The sequence below is a fragment of the Pseudopipra pipra genome, chromosome W, assembly GCF_036250125.1.
Source record: "Pseudopipra pipra isolate bDixPip1 chromosome W, bDixPip1.hap1, whole genome shotgun sequence".
In the NCBI taxonomy this organism is placed as follows: Eukaryota; Metazoa; Chordata; class Aves; order Passeriformes; family Pipridae; genus Pseudopipra; species Pseudopipra pipra.
Window position 1 is genome coordinate 479,372 of NC_087580.1, and position 16,674 is coordinate 496,045.

The window sequence follows — 16,674 nt, forward strand, 5'->3', positions numbered from 1 at the left end:
TTGGCTCTTGATTTCTCACTTTGCATGATACTTAGTCCACAATTTTTGTCCTTTTCTTGTCTTTTCCCTAGATAGAGAGTGCCTCAGTAACTGTGTTCATTTTGTCTTTGTCTCTGGTTTCTCTAAGGGTCTTTGTGGTTTAGAAATTCTGCCTTCTTGGTGCCCAGGTCTCAAAAATAGATTTCTCTGCCAGGTCTCTGACCACTGAAATATGGCAGGCTGTCGTGGTTTGGACCTTGTTTTCCCCCAGAGGCTGAAAAGTGGTAGACCCCAAGGGGTGGAAACCCTTGGAAGTTTTGAAGTTCTGCCCAATGGGCGCTCCTGCAAAAATGTAAACATATCACAACCAGACCGGAAGAGATGAGTTGTAGTTTTTGGTTGTTGGAGGAGAGGTGGCCATGTTGTAGGGCCACGAGGAAGGGGCTCTAAGCCCCTTGGGCCCTCTGGGGCCTCCCAGCCTCTGGCTGGGGGCTGCAGGGACCTGGAACAGCATAAAGCTGGGCTGGGTGCCTGTAGTTATGCCGGGAGATGTTTTTCTCCATGGGCACAGAGCAGCAGCCGAGACTGACCAGAGAAACGGTGGCAGAGAGCCAGAGAGATAAGACCTGAACTGAAGAAGCAGCAGAAACAACATGCAGCACCGGAGAGAAGACTCCTGGAAAGGGAGGAGAAGAAGAGAGCAGCAGAGAGACAGAGTTTGGGGTAAGAGACTGTGCCAGATCCCCCAAAACTCCCTTGGAGACCCTCTTGGAGAAGAGGGACATGGACTCCTATTTTAGAGGAGCCTTGGACATGTAGCACTAGAGAGAGAGAAGCTGAGAAGCTCAGAGCGTCCCGGAGCTGGACTGGGACGGCCAGATGGAATGCAGGGGGAGTTGACCTTGGCTCCCCCCCCCTTGCACTGCTGCCGCGGTGGCAGCCTGAGAGACAGTGGCACAGAGGCCCTGCAAGAAGGAGCTGAGTCTCCTGCAAGAGATACCAGACCTTCACGAAGACCCCCCTGTGTCTTCGTGATATGACGTGGTGATACGACCTTGTCTGGGGTTACGAAGCCCACGGAAGACCCCTCGGGTGAGGCGATGGGGCCGGGGGAGTTTGATACCTCCCTCGTTGAGTGCTGGCAGAAAGCCAGCTGTCAGCTGCTGCATGTGGAGAAGAGAGACAGAACCTGCTGCATTAGAAGATCCTGCTGCTTAAGGACTGGAAGGGATCTGTCCTTCTTTCCCTCCTGGACTTTTATTTGGAGGGGAGAGGAGACCTGATCCACTGTAAATACTATATGTCATGGTAGAGATAGTTGCAATCGTGTGTATAATGTGATGTTATATTTATTTGTACAGTCATTGTAATATATTCCCTTTCCCCCACTTTGAGTCTGGTGTGTTTTGTCTGGAAAAACCCATCTCACATTAGGTTGAGATGTTGGAGGGGGGAATGGAACTAGGGAATTGGATTTGGGGACTATCTCAAACCATGACACAGGCCTTAAACTTTTACTTTGTTTTTCTAACAAATGGCCATGGCCCAGAACTTGTCCATCATCCATTGTCTATTGCCCCCATTCAATCTCCTGCCAGCAGTTTCTCCCCACTGCTGGGTGGGCTCCTTTGTCAAGCACTAGAACTTGTTGGGTAACAGGCCCAGTCCTGTTGCCTATTTTTCGTGGGGATGTGCAGGAGGGCATTGAGTCTTCCATGAGCAAATTGGCAGAGGACCCCAAGCTGGCTTGCAGTGTGGATGTGCTGGAGGGCAGGAAGGCTGTGCAGAGGGACCTGGCCAGGCTGGACCTCTGGGCCGAGCCCGTGGGCATGAGGTTCAAGAGTGCCTTTGGTGCCTTTGGGGCCTCTGGCCACAAGAACCCCCTGCAGCTCCAGGCTGGGGGCAGAGGAGCTGCAAAGGGTCCCCGTGGGAGAGGCCCTGGGGGTGCTGGTGGACAGAGGCTGAACCTGAGCCAGCGGGTGCCCGGGTGGGCAAGAAGGCCAAGGGCAGGCTGGCCTGGATCAGAAAGAGTGTGGCAGCAGGAGCAGGGCAGTGATTCTTCTGCTGGACTGGGCACTGGTGAGGCCACCCCTGGAGTGCTGTGTCCAGCTCTGGGCCCCTCAATTCAGGGAGAACCTTGAGGGGCTGGAGTGGGTGGAGAGCAGGGCAATGGAGCTGGGCAAGGGTCTGCAGTGCATGTCCTGTGAGGAGCAGCTGAGGGAGCTGGGCTTCTCCAACTTGGAGAAGGCTCAGGGCTGACCTTCACCCTGTCCACAACTTCCTGACAGGAGGCTGGAGCCAGGTGGGGGTCAGCCCCTTCTCCGAGGCAACAGGTGACAGGACAAGAGGACACGAGGACCTGCCTGTCAGGGGCTGTTTGTCAGGGACAGGAGCAGGACTTTTTGGAGAGAAACAGGGATTAGGTATTGAAATGGGCTGCCCAGGGAGGTGGTGGAGTCACCGTCCCTGGAGGTGTTTAAGCAAAGACTGGCCATGGCACTGAGTGCCGTGCTCTGCTTGACGTGCTGGGGATGGGGCGTAGGCTGGACCCCGGTTGATCTCCCAAGTCTCTGCCAACCTCAGGGACTCTGGGCTTCTGTGCCACCCCAGCTTTTGGGGACAGCGTGCTGGTGGCTCAGAGGCTCCGTCCTTGCCTTGCCTTGCCCATCTCCTGGCTGCCAGGCAAGGGCCTTGTGACATCACAGCCTCTGTGGAACAGCGCGGTGGCTGAAAACTGTCAGCGCTGCGTCCCCGTGCCCAGAGCCTGGGCAGAAGTCGGCTGGCAGGGACGGGCAGAGACTGTGCAGAGGTGTCAGCTCGTCCCGCAGCAGCACGATGCCCAGCCAGGGCATCTCCTGGCTCCTCAGGCTCTCGGTGCTCCTGCTCTTGCCTGGCCCACTCGAGCCTTGCAGCCGTGCCACAGGTGCCATTGCTGAGAACCGGGGTTTTCCTTGGATGGCCCCTTGCCAGAAAAGGCAGGAGAGGCTGGAGAGAGGGGAAGGAGGGGGGTCAGGCCGCTGGGATGGTGCCGGCGGGCCGTGAGCCCGAAGCCAGCAAGGCCTTGGGCCCCCACGGTGTCAGGGGAGGACTGAGAGCCCCCAGGGAGGAGGAAAGCTGGGCAGGCCCCAAGGCTGCTGGGCCTCTTCCTTGCCAGCCCTTTGGCCAAGGCCCCGAGGCAGAGGTGGGGCTCAGCCCCTGCACAGCAATGGGGCACAGGCTGAGCCCCAGGGACACCAGAGCCAGGCGGCCTGAGCTCTTCTTCCTGCAGCGTCTGCCTGGGGCAGCCCAGCCAGGCCTGAGTCTCTGCAGGAGAGGCCAAGCCCAGCCAGAGAGGGCTCAGCCCTCTGAGGCTGCACTCACTGCAAAGGGAACAAAACCTTGGCCCAGAGGACATCCTGCCCCCAAATGGAGAACTGGAAAGGTCAAGAATAAAAAAGTCACCCCCCTCCATTAGTCGAGAAATGTTCAGACCTCTTTCCTAAAAGCATCCAGGACTCGGGTCACCCAATTTTCTCTCTGACAAGGGTTTTCCATGGTTCCCCTCAATTCCCAGGTTCAAGGGGGTCCCAGCACACTTTGGAATGTGTTGGATGCTGTGTTGGGGTGCAGATGTCCCCCCAAAGCTCCCCCAGAACAGGGTGACACAAGGGGGGGGCACAGAGGGGTCCCCATTCCTGATCCATCCTGGAGCAACCACACTGGGGGCAACTGGACTCATAGTGGGAGCAGCTGGGCCCCTGCTGGGCTCATACTGGGACCATCCTGGGAGTGACTGCAATACTACTGGGAGTATGGGAGAGGCACTGCAACCATACTGGGATTACTGGGATCAAACTGGATTTGTACTGCAAGTGTCTGCAAGTTCCTGGGGCCATACTGGGACACATACTGGACACATACTGAGATCATCCTGGGAGCAACTGGGACCATGCAGGGGCAAATGGCCTCCTCCAGGCAGTGACTGAATGTGCCTGGGGCCAGACTGGACTCAGACTGGGAGACCCTGAGAGGGAAAGGAACCATCGTGGGGGGGACTGGGAGCAACTGGGACCACCTTGAGGGCAACTGGGATCCTCTTGGGAGTGACTGGAAGTGACTGGGCCAGCAGCCGCTGCTGGCGGGGCCCGGCAGGCCTTGGCTGGGGGGAGCCGGGCGGCCTCTGCGCGTCCCGCGCTGGGGAGGGGACAGGAGAGGCAGCACAGTCAGGGCAGGGCTGCCTTGAGTCAATCCTCTGCTGCTTTACAATCTCCTCCAAATTCTTTGGATTTCTTTGGGGGAACTTTGTTCAGCTCAGCTCTGTGCTGCTCAGCGAGAGCACTTTCCATGACCAGGCAGGAATTCTCACCCTCCCCATTGCTCTCAGCCTGAACCCTGGACAGCTCTGAGGTCCCAAAGGGCTCCCTGTGCCCCAGTGCAGACTCAGGAGAGCTGCTCTGCCCACAAGTGACCTGCTGCACAGCACACAGGTTCCCTGTGCTATTTGCACCTCTCTGTTGCTGGATGATCCACTTCAAAGATGCCTGGAAAAAAAGTGGGTTTTTGTGAAGACTCCACTTGCCAAATCAATTCCTCCCAACTCTTCCCTCTTTCCCTGTGCAGCTGAGCAGAGAGCGATGCAGAGGAGTGCTCAGGCTCTGCTGCCTGGAGCTGTCCCTGCCAGCAGCTGCTTCCCTGTGCCCAGGGCTGGGCCCTGGCAGTGCATCCAGAGCCCATCCCAGCCCTGGGTGCTCAGCTCTGCCCTGCAGAGCCCTCCCAGCACAGGGCATTCTGGTGCCAGGGGCACCTCTGGCTGGGCAGGCTCTGATGGCAACAGCAGAGCAACTCTGAGGAGGCTGGAAAAGCACCACTGCTGCTGCCTGTGAGGCCCAGGGGGCTGATTTCTGAAACTCCCTGCACCATTGCCGTCAGAGAAGAACAGCTTTGGATTTTCCATGCTTCCTCCTGAATGGAGACATGAATTGATCTTTCCCATTGCCCGTCCCTGGGAACCTGAAGCAGAACACTGGAAGTACAGGATCTTTCCCTTTCAGGATGCCCCTGCCTTGCTGCATTTCCTGAAAATTCCTCTTAGAAACCCCCAGCAGTCATTTGGAGCTGTGATCATTCCTGACATGTGCTGCACCGTCTCGACAGCAGAAGGGCCCTGCCCTGCCTTCCCCTGTCAATTGGGGTTTGCTCCTTGCCCACAGCCCTTCTTCCCCAGCCCTGGAGCAGCTCCCTGGGCCAGCTGAGAGCTGCCCCTGGCAGGCAGCAGAGTCCCTGCCCAGCAGTGCCCTGGGCTGCAGGACCCTGCTCTGCCCCACAGCCCTGGGCACCCCTGGTTGCACCCCCGGCTTCACAGCTGCCAAAGTGCTCCCCAACAGCCCCCTCCTCACCCATCCCATCAGCTGGGGCTGGACCAGCTTTAGGAGATGGCTCCAGGAGCTGCCCCTGCACTGCCCTGCAGCCCCAGACTGCCCCTGTGCAGCCCTGCCAAGATTCCTCCTGCAGGGAGCTCTCAGTCACCCTCCCAACCCTGAGCCCCTTGAAGCTCTGTGTGTACCCTGCTGGTGTCCCTGAGCTGCCCTGGCAGTGCCCTCAGCCCTGCTGGGCTGTGCAGAGGAGCTGCTCCTGGGCAGAGCTGTCTCTCTGCAGCGCTGCCCGCTTGCCAGGAGCTCCCTGTGTGCCAGGAGCCCGGCCCAGCTCAGCAGCACAGACACAGCCCCAGGCACTGAATGACCCTCGGGGGTTGGGGATGAGTCCCTGAACATCAGACAAAGAGCAAGTTAAAGAAACCTCTGAAGAATTCCAAGTCTGATCCAAGTCCACAGTTTCTCCTGGCGTTAATGGGTCCCACTGAGGGCCAGCACTCAGAAATTGTCCTCTGCTTCCAGTTAGAGCCGAAAACTGGAGGCAGTGATGACAGGTGGGGACAAGCAAAGTCCCGCGGTCTGTGATGCTGAATAAATCTGGCTTTGTTTTCTTCTTGCAAAGGGCCAAGGCCTGACCCCCAGCCCCTGGGAAGGGAGATCCTGTGCCTGCCTCATTCCTCAGGGCTCTTGCTGGGGCTCTGGGATGTGGGGATGTGCAATGGCAAGGGCAGGAGCATGGGGCAGCACCTCTGTCTCAGTTGAGTGAGGCTGAAGTGTTTTGCTAAGGGGGATGAGTTATGAGGAAAACCAAACTCCTCCCTCTAAGCAACTGTAAATCTGAAATTAAGAGATTCCAGTTGAGGAAGTATGGAAAAAGGAAAAATAACATCTCTTTATTAAAGGATATCTGTGTATTGGCAGAACAACAAAAAGGGGAAAAAGTGGAAAAGGAGAAAAAGAGGCTCTTCCCACGAAACTCCCGCTGTCTGTGGCTGGCTGTGGCCGGGAATTCCCCCTTTTGGCCGATGAACACACGCCACTGCCAACACGGGAGCGCAGGAGGGAAAGGACGACCTCCTCCCCAAAAGGTTCCTCTCTAGGGGGGTCAAACCTCTCCCATGAAGTCCGAGCAGGTCCGGGTTGGGGGCAGAACAGGGCGCAGGAAACGAAGGCAAACGGGAACCAGCAAACAGCCAGATGAGCAGGCCGAGAACAAAAGGACCTCGGAGCCTCTCCAACACACCCCTTGCCTGAGTTAAGGCCAAAGTGAAGGGCCTTGCCCATTGCCCAGGAGAAAGCAAAAAACTCCACCTCCCCAGAGCCTTCTGAGGGCTCCCAACCTGCAATGTGGGCTGGGCCAGTTCTTTTGTGGGTGTGAGTCACCCAAGGCAAAGCCCCCTCCCCCATTGAACATCTTTCTTTTCCAGTGGGGCAGGGGAAAGAAGAATTCCTGCTTGGTTTTTTAGAAGAAGTAAAGCTATGACAGGGATCCCCTCCCCCCTGCCCTCACTGCCCCCCAGTAACAGGGACTGGGGAGAACTGGGAAGCTTTCCTGGGAACACTGGGAGCAGCCAGCTGGGGTCAGAATAAAAGCAGGGCCAGGGGGGACACACGACCCCCCAAACTCAGCGTGGGGATGGACTGGGGGGTCCCGGCTGGGACCGAGGCCACGGGGAGGATCTGCGGCCGCCGGCGGCTCAGGAGCTCTGTGGGGAGAGAAAAGGGGGTGAGAGAAAAAGGGCTGGGGGGACAGGGGGGGCCCAGAGGCTGTGGGAGAGCAAGGGGGGGACATGACTCCTGGGGACCCCCCCTTTACCTTCTCCCGCAGGTAGAAGCCGAGCCCCAGCGCCAGGAAGACCAAGCCCAAGACGAAGCCCCCGACCCCCACCAGGATCTTGCTGCGGACGGTGTCCGGTGGCATCTCTGGGGGGAGCCGGGGGGGTCAGCACCCCCAAAACCTCCTCCCACGCACCACCCGGCACCCCACAGAGCCCGGCCCGCTCTCCCCCAGCCCACCCGGGGGTCCCTCCAACCTCCTGCCAGTCCCTTCCCAGCCCCTGCAGGGATCCCACCCAGCCCCTGTCGGCCCCTTTAGGACCCTCCCACCCCCTCCCATCCCCCCCAGCACCCCAAACTCCCTCCCAGTCGCCCCCAGTCGCCCCCCCGGTGCTGGGGGGGCCGGGCCGTACCCCAGTGCCGGCTGAGGGGGTGCTCCAGGCTGACGTGCTCCACCTGGCAGCTGTAGGTGACCCCGCGCCGGGGGGGGATTTCCAGCAGCACCAGCACCTGGTAGGTCCAGTCCCCGTTGGGGACCACGTCGGTGGCCACCACGTGCTCCGGCAGCTCCTGCCCATCCTGGAACCACCTCACCTGCACCGGCGCAGGGTAGAAATCCATCACGGAGCAGAGCAGCCGGCCGGGGCCGGGCTGGGAGCTTGACGGCACCAGCGAGATGGACACGCTGGGGGGCACTGGGAGGGACGGGGGAGACACTGGGCTCAGCTGGGGGGCACTGGCAGGGAGGGCAGAGGGCTTGGAGGGCGTTGGGAGGGACTGGGATGGCAGTGGGAGGGACTGGGATGGTAGTGGGAGGGACTGGGAATAGAGTGGGGGAGAAGGGGCTGGGCTGGGGGGGCACTGGGGAGAGAGTTGGGAGATGTGGGAGTGAAGTGAGAACGACTGGGAATGGAGTGAGAGGGTCTAAGAGTGGATCGAGAGGGTCTGGGAGTGGAGTGAGAGGGACTGGGAATGACTGGGATGGACTGGGAGTGACTGGTCTGGACTGGGAAGGAACGATCGGGCCTGGGAGGCTGAGTCCTGGGGAGGGAATTCTTTGGTTTGGGTCTGCCTGGCAACTGGAGCGTCATCAGAGAGACGCGCTGGGATTGGCTGAGGGGCGTGAGCTCGGTGGCCCCAGGGGGGTGGAGACGCGGGGGGCACTGGGAGAGACTGGGATGGACTGGGATGGACTCAGAAAAACTGGAATGGACTAGGACAGACTAGGGGGCATTGGAAGGACTGGGAAAGACTGGGATGGACTGGGAAGAACTGGGAGGGGGGGGAAAGCCACGGGACGAGCACGCTGAGGGCTGAGGGGTCTGGGTTGATTCCCAGGGAGGGTTTGAGGGGCTCCAGGGTCATTCCCGGGGCAGGGACCGAGGGGACCCTCTCTGCCACACGCTCACCTCTCCTCTCCACGCTGAATGGGGTGATGATCTCGTAGTTGTGCGGGCAGACCGTGTCCACCACAGCCCGTACGCGCTCCATCAATTCTGAGTCGCTGTTCCAGTCCCTGGCAACCTTCTCCCCATACGGGGTGTCCCCCACAAACACCCCCACATCGCTGTCGAAATGCAGGAGCTGCTCCCGGTTGTAGATGTGCATCTTCACGAACCTCACCTGCTCGGTGCCGTTGATGAAGTGACACTCGTGCTTTACCATCCACTGGAACACCCCTGTGTGTGCAGGACACTGGTCAGGGGGTGCCCCGTCCCCCCATCATCCCTCAGCCCCCCACAGCAGGGTGGGAGCTCAGGGGGCCACCCCGGACCCCCGTTTCCCACCCCCCTCTGCCCCGCGGACACCCCAGCACCGGCTCTTGCTTGGGGGGGAACCCCCCCATCAGCCCCCCAGGGATGGACAGCGGGGTTGGGGACCCCCCCACTGCCGATCCGACCCTCCCAGAGCCCCAGGGAACTGCTCCAGGGCTCGAGGGACACCCAGGGACCCCCAGGGCACCCCTCTGCCTGCTCTCCCACACCCCCTTGCCCCCCTCTCCCACCCCTTTCCGTTCACCCCCGAGACTCCCCTGCCCTCACTTTGGGGCTCCCACCCCTCTGCCACTCACTCCGCCCCTTCCGACCCCCCTCGCACTCACTTTTTTGGGGCTCCCACCCCCTCTTTTCTCCCCTCTTTCCCCCCCTTTCACACCCCCCGCTCACCCGACAGCTCCTCGCCCGCAGCCGGGGGGGCTCCCAGCACCACCAGCACCGCCAGCACGGCCCCAGCTCCCCGCACACGCTCCATGCCCAGCGCCGGACAGCTGCTGACAGCCCAAAACCAGCCGGGCGGCGCCGTTTTGGGGGCTTTTTGGTCGCGATCGGATTGGCTGAGGGCAAAGGCCGGCGGCGGTTTGGGGCCGTGTTGGAGCCTGATCCTCCCGGCAACTGATGAGTCATCAGCGCGACGCGCTGGGATTGGGCGAGGGCGGCGTGGGTGCTTCGGGATTGGCTGAGGGCCGTTGGGGGCCCCCGCGGCAGCCCCGGGGTTGGGGAGGGTCCAAGGTGGGTTTTGAGGGGTCCCGGATTCCTGGGGATGGGATTTAAGGTGATCTGGATGAGTTGGAATGATGATCTGGGTGGCCGCGGGTGCCCAATAACCCCCCTGTTCCCGGGATTTTGGGAGTCTGGGAGTGCCCAAACGCCCCCTGTTCCAGGAATTTTAGGGTCTGGGAGTGTCCTAACCCCTCTATTCCAACGTTTTGGGGTCTGGGTATGCCCAAACCCCTCTGTTCCCACAATTCTGTGGCTCTGGGGATGCCCAAACCCCTCTGTTTCCACAATTCTGTGGGTCTGGGGATGCCCAAACCCTCCTGTTCTCCCTATTTTTGGGGTCTGGGAGCACCTAAACCCCATTTTTTAGGATGTTTGGTTGCTGAGAGAGCCCATACACGCCCTGTTCATGGGGGTTTAGGAGGCTGACATTTGTCCAAACCCCCCTTTCCCAGGATTTTGAGGGTCTGAGAGTGCCCAAACCCCCTCTTCCGAGGATTTTGAGGGTCTGGGAGTGCCCAAACCCCCTCGTTCCCAGGATTTGGGGGTCTGAGGGTACCCAAACCACCCCGTTCCCAGGATTTCTGTGCTCTGGGAGTGTCCAAACCCCCGTTTTCCAATATTTTTTGGATCTGGGAGTGATCTAACCCCCCATTTCATGGGTTTTTGGGGGGGCTGACATGTCCCAACCCCCCCCTGTTTCCAAGATTTTTGTGCTCTGGATGTGTCCAAACTACCTTTCCCCATGATTTTTAGGGTCTGGGAGAGCCCACACCCCCCTGTTCCCGAGATTTTGGGGGTCTGGGAGTGCCCAACCACCTTGTTCCCGGGATTTTTAGTGTCTGGGAGTGCCCAAACCCCGTTTTTCCAAGATCTTGGAGGTCTCGGAGTGTCCCAAGCCCCCTGTCCCCAGGATTTTTGGGCTCTGGATATACCCACCGCCCCCCCCCCCCCTCCCCCCCCGTTCCATGATTTTTGGGGATCTTGGAGTACTCAAACCCCCTTTTCCCACAATATTTTGTACTCTGGGAGTGCCCAAACCCCCCTGTTCCCGGGATTTTAGGCATCTAGGCGAGCCCATACCCCCATGTTCCCAAAATTTTTAGTGTCTGAATGCTCCCAAATCCCCTGTTCCCTGGTTTTTGGGGGGGCTGGGAACGTCCAAAACCCCCTTCCCAGGATTTTTAGGGTCTGGATGTGTCCAAACCCCTCTTTCTCCAGGATTTTGGGGGTCTGGGAGTGCCCCCGTTGACCAAAAAACGAGCTCAGGGCGGTCTCTGATTGGCTGAGCCCGATCGGGGCTCAGTTCGGAAGTCGTCTGCCCGGCAACTGATGACGCAACAACTGCGCTCGCTCCCATTGGCTGCTGCTGCTGCTGACCCCGCCCGGGCCTTGGGGGGTCCGAGGTGGGTTTTGGGGGGTCCCGGATTTCTGGGGATGGGGTTTGGGGTGTTCTGGATACGTTGAAATGAGGTTCTGAGTGGCCAAGGGTTCCCAATAACCCCCCTGTTCCACGGACTTTTAGGTTCTGGGAGTGTCCTCACCCCTCTTTTCCAATGTTTTGGGGTCTGAGAGTGCCCAAACCCCTCTGATTTCACAATTTTGGGCGCCAGGGAGTACCTAAACTTCTCTTTTCCAAGATTTTTTGGTGGCTGGGAGAGCACAAACCCCACTGTTCATGGGGGTTTAGGAGGCTGACATTTGTCCAAACCCCCTTTTCACAGGATTTTGAGGGTCTGAGAGTGCCCCAAACCCCCCTTTTCCCAGGACTTTGTGGGTCTGAAGGTGCCCAAAACCCCCCGTTCCCAGGATTTTGATGAAGTCTGGGAGTTTCCTAACCCTTTTTCTCCAATATTTTCAGGTCTGGTAGTGTCCCAACTCCCCTGTCCCTGGGATTTTTAGGGTCTAGAGGAGCCCACACCCACGTGTTCCCAAGATTTTTGGGGTCTGAATGTCCACAATCCCCCTTTTCCTCTGCTTGTCAGACACTGATGGTGCCAATACCCCTCTTTTCCAAGATTTGAGGAGCTGGGAGTGCCCAAACCCCCCTGTCCCCAGAATGTTGTGGGTCTGGGAGTGTTCAATCCCCTGTTTTCCATTATTTTGGGCTCTGCAAGTACCCAACCCCCCCCCCCCCCCCCCCCCCATTCCAAGGATATTTGTGCTCTGGATGTTCTCAAAACCCCTGTTCCCAGAATTTCTGATGTCTGGGATTGTCCAAGCCCTCCCAGAATCTTGGGCCTCTGCATGTGCCCAAAACAACTTTCTCCAGGACTGTTTCGGTCTGGGAGTGCCCAGCCCGCCCCTGTTCCCAGGATTTCTGGAGTCTGGGAGTGTCCAAGCCCCTCTTTTCTAATCTTTTCGGATCTGGGAATGCCTCAACACCCCTGTTTGTTTGTCTTGGAGGGCTGACATTTTTCCAATTCTCACTTTTCCCAGGAATTTGAGGGTCTGAGAGTACCCAAACCCCTGGTTGTTGGGATTTTTGGAGCCCCCCCATCACTGCCCCCAACACCCAGGACTGCAGAGCACTGAGAAGCTTTACTGGGAACACTGGGAACAGCTGGTTAGTGTGGGAAGAAATGCAGGGAAGGGGGGGACGGGCGACCCCCCCAAATGAGCGCAGGGTTTGGGGGGTCCCGGCTGGGCCCGAGGCCACGGGGAGGGGCTGCGGCCGCCGTTGGCTCAGGAGCTCTGTGGGGAGAGAAAAGGGGGTGAGAGCGGGGTGGGGGGCAGGGGAGGCCCAGAGGCTGTGGGAGAGCAAGGGGGGGACACGCCCCCCCTTTGGGGACCCCCCTTTACCTTCTCCCGCAGGTAGAAGCCGAGCCCCAGCGCCAGGAAGACCAAGCCCAAGACGAAGCCCCCGACCCCCACCAGGATCTTGCTGCGGACGGTGTCTGGTGGCATCTCTGGGGGGAGCCGGGGGGGTCAGCACCCCCAAAACCTCCTCCCACGCACCCCCCGGCACCCCACAGAGCCCGGCCCGCTCTCCCCCAGCCCACCCGGGGGTCCCTCCAACCTCCTGCCAGTCCCTTCCCAGCCCCGCCAGGGATCCCACCCGGCCCCTCCCGGCCCCTTTAGGACCCTCCCCACCCCCTCCCAGCACCCCCAGCACCCACCAAACTCCCTCCCAGTCGCCCCCAGTTGCCCCGTTTCCGCCCCGGCCCCCCTGCCAGTGTGCCCCCGGTGCTGGGGGGGGCCGGGCCGTACCCCAGTGCCGGCTGAGGGGGTGCTCCAGGCTGACGTGCTCCACCTGGCAGCTGTAGGTGACCCCGCGCCGGGGGGGGATTTCCAGCTTCACCAGCACGTGGTAGGTCCAGTCCCCGTTGGGGACCATGTCGGTGACCACCACGTCCTTCAGCACCTTCTGCCCATCCTGGAACCACCTCACCTGCACCGGCACAGGGTAGAAATCCATCACGGAGCAGAGCAGGCGGCTGGGGCCGGGCTGGGAGCTCGACGGCACCAGCGAGATGGACACGCTGGGGGGCACTGGGAGGGACGGGGGAGACACTGGGCTGAGCTGGGGGGCACTGGGAGGGAGGGGAGAGGCCTTGGAGGACATTGGGAGGGATTGGGATGGCACTGGGAGGGTCTGGGAATAGACTGGGTTAGAAGGGGAGGGGCTGGGGGGGCACTGGGGAAGAGAGTTGGGAGACCTGAGGGTGAAGTGAGAACGACTGGGAATGGACTGAGAGGGTCTGTGAGTGACTGGTGTGGACTGCGAAGGAAGCGATCGGGACTGGGAGGCTGAGTCGTGGTGAGGGAAGCCTTTGGTTTGGGTCTGCCTGGCAACTGGAGCGTCATCAGAGAGACGCGCTGGGATTGGCTGAGGGGCGTGAGCTCGGTGGCCCCAGGGGGGTTGGGCACTGGGAGAGACTGGGATGGACTGGGATGGACTCAGAAAAACTGGAATGGACTAGGACAGACTAGGGGGCATTGGACGGGCTTGGAGGGACTGGGAGGGATTGGGATGGACTGGGAGGGGACAAAAGGCCACGGGGACTGGCCCAGGGAGGCTGAGGGGTCTGGGGTGATTCCCAGGGAGGGTTTGAGGGGCTCCAAGGTCATTTCCGGGGCAGGGGCCGAGGGGACCCGCTCTGCCCCACGCTCACCTCTCCTCTCCACGGTGAACGGGGTGACGACCCTGTAGTTGTGCCGGCAGTACCAGTCCACAGCTGACCGTGTGTACTCCATATATTCCTTTTGGCTGTTCAAGCTCCTGGCAAACTTCTCCCCATGCGGGGTGTCCTCCACATGGACCCCCACATCGCTGTCGAAGTGCAGGAGCTGCTCCCGGTTGTAGATGTACCTCTCCAGGAGCCTCACCCGCTCGGTGCCGTTGATAAAGTGACATTCGCGTTTTGTGATCCTCTGGAACACCCCTGTGTGTGCAGGACACGGGTCAGGGGGTGCCCCGTCCCCCCCCCATCATCCCCCAGCCCCCCACAGCAGGGTGGGAGCTCAGGGGGCAACCCCGGACCCCCCTTTCCCACCCCCCTCTGCCCCACGGATGCCCCAGCACCGGCTCTTGGCTCGGGGGGAACCCTCCATCAGCCCCCCGGGGATGGACACGGGGGTTGGGGACCCCCCCCAGTTCTGATCCGACCCCTCCAGAGCCCCAGGGAACCGCTCCAGGGCTCAAGGGACACCCAGGGACCCCCAGGGCACCCCTCTACCTGCTCTCCCACCCACCCCTTTCCCCGCTCTCCAACCCCTTTCCCACTGTCTCCCCAATCCCCAGACTCCCCCGCCCTCACTTTGGGGCTCCCACCACCCTGTCACTCAGGCCGGGCCTTCCAACCCCACTCCCACTCCATTTTTTGGGCTCCCACCCCCTCTTTTCTCCCTTCTTTCCCCCCCTTTCCCACCCCCCGCTCACCCGACAGCTCCTCGCCCGCAGCCGGGGGGGCTCCCAGCACCACCAGCACCGCCAGCACGGCCCCAGCTCCCCGCACACGCTCCATGCCCAGCGCCGGACAGCTGCTGACAGCCCCAAACCAGCCGGGCGGCGCCGTTTTGGGGGTTTGGGGCGCGCTGGGCTTGGCTGAGGGCGCAGTTGGGGCCCTTTTTTCGAGGCGTCTTGCCGGCGACTGATGAGTCATCAGCGCGGCGCGCTGGGATTGGGCGCGGGCGGCGTGGGCGCTTTGGGATTGGCTGAGGGCCGTTGGGGGCCCCCGCGGCAGCCAAACCACCTTTTTCCAGGATTTTGGAGGTCTGGGTGTGCCCAAACCCCGACTATTCTCACAATTCCGGGGATCTGGGAATTCCCAAGTCCTTCTGTTCTCGCAAGTTTTGGGGTTTGGTAGCAGCTAGACCTCTGTTTTCCAGGATTTTTGGGGGCTGACAGTGCCCAAACCCCCCTGTTCATGGGAGTTTAGGGTGCTGACATTTGAATAAACGCCCCTTTTCCTAGGATTTTTAGGGTCTGGGTGTTTTCCTAAGCCCCTGTTCCCAGGATTTTATGGGTCTGGGATTGCCAAAACTATTCCAGTATTTTCGGATCTGGAACTGTTCTATCCACCTTGTTTCTTTGACTTTTAGGGTCTAGAAGAGCCCATACCCCCCTGCTCACGAGATTTTTGGGCTCTGAATGTTCCCAACCTCCCTATTCCTATAATTTTTTTTCTGGGCGTGCCCAGACCCCCTTGTTCCCAGGATTTTTGGGGTCTGGAATGCCCAAATCCTCCCTTTCCCAGCAGTTTTATGGTCTGGGAGTGTCTAAGCCCCTCTTTTCCAATATGTTGGATCTGACAGTGCCCTAAACCACCAGTTCCTGGGATTTTTATGGTCTAGGAGAGCCCATACCCCCGTGTTCCTAAGATTTTTGGGGTCTGAATGTTCCCAACCCCCCTGTTCCCGTGTTTTTTAAATGCTGATGGTGCCCAAACCACTCTTTTTTAAGATTTGAGGAACTGGGAGTGCCCAACCCTCCTGTTCACACAATTTAAGGGGTCTGGGAGTAAATAAACCCTCTTTTCCAGGATTTTATGGTTCTGGGACATCCCAAACACCCCTGTTCCTGGTTTATTGGGAGGCTGACACTGCTCAAACCCCCCTGTTCCCAGGATTTTGGGAGTCTGGGTGTGTCCAAACTGCCTTTCTCCAGGATTTTTAACATCTGGGATGCCCAAACCCCCTTGTTCCCAGGAGTTGTAGGGTCTGGGAGTGTCCTAACCCCTTTATTCTAACATTTTAGGGTCTTCGAGTGCCGAAACCCACTTCTTCCCAGGACTTTTAGGGTATAGGAAAGCCCATACTTCTGTGTTCCTAGGATTTTTGGAGTCTGAATATTCCCAACTCCCCTGTTCCCTTGTTTTTTAGACACTGATGGTGCCCAAACCCCTCTTTTCCAAGACTAGAGGAGCTGAGAGTGATCAAACCCCCTATTCCCGAGATTTTGTGACTCTGAGTGTGCCCAAACCCCCCTGTTCTCAAAATTTTGGGGGCCTGTGAATGCCCAAATCCCCGTTCTCACAATTTTGTGGGTCTGGGAGCACCTAAACCCCATTTTTCAAGGATGTTTTTTGGGCTGGGAGACCTCAAACCCCACGTTCCCAGATTTTTCAGGCTCTGAATGTTTCCAAGCCCCCTTTTCCTGGGTTTTTGGGGTCTGACCTGTCCCAAACCCCCTGTTCTGAGGATTTTGTGGGTCTGAGAGTGCCCAAACACCCCAGTTCCCAGGATTCTGATGGAGTCTGGGTGTGTCCAAGCCTCTCTTTTCCAATCTTTTGGGCTCTGGGAGTGCCCAAACCCCCCTGTCCTGGCTGGTTTTAGGGTCTAGGAGAGCCCATACCCCCATGTTCCCAAGATTTTTGGGGTCTGAATATTCCAAAACCCTGTATTTTGGGGTTTTGGGTGGATTGACATTGCACAAACCTCCCTGTTTTCAGGATGTTTGAGCTCTACACGTGACCAAACCACCTTTCTCCAGGATTTTATAGTTCTGGGAGTGCCTAAATGCCCCTGTTCCCAGGAGTTTTAAGATCTGGAAGTGTCCTAACCCCTCTATTTCAGTATTTTGGGGTCTGGGATTGCCTTATCCACCTGGTTTCTTGACTTACAGGGTCTAG

General features: G+C 59.2%; 3 protein-coding genes across 4 annotated transcripts in view; 1 reads left to right on the forward strand and 2 right to left on the reverse strand.

The window, feature by feature from the left end:
• LOC135405784 (C-type lectin domain family 2 member D-like) overlaps positions 1-16,674 on the forward strand; it is a 64,633-nt gene that overhangs the window by 5,697 nt on the left and 42,262 nt on the right. The window lies entirely within an intron of this gene.
• Positions 7,028-9,407, reverse strand: LOC135404765 (class II histocompatibility antigen, B-L beta chain-like). The gene is made up of 5 exons (XM_064639501.1): positions 9,272-9,407; positions 8,516-8,785; positions 7,520-7,801; positions 7,126-7,253; positions 7,028-7,036 (listed from the first exon to the last, which is right to left on the reverse strand). Exons 1-5 carry the CDS (start codon positions 9,354-9,356, stop codon positions 7,028-7,030), a joined length of 774 nt encoding a protein of 257 aa, XP_064495571.1. The 5' UTR covers positions 9,357-9,407.
• On the reverse strand, positions 12,287-14,650 carry LOC135404766 (class II histocompatibility antigen, B-L beta chain-like). Its single transcript, XM_064639502.1, has 4 exons — positions 14,484-14,650; positions 13,717-13,986; positions 12,812-13,093; positions 12,287-12,510 (listed from the first exon to the last, which is right to left on the reverse strand). Exons 1-4 carry the CDS (start codon positions 14,566-14,568, stop codon positions 12,287-12,289), a joined length of 861 nt encoding a protein of 286 aa, XP_064495572.1. The 5' UTR covers positions 14,569-14,650.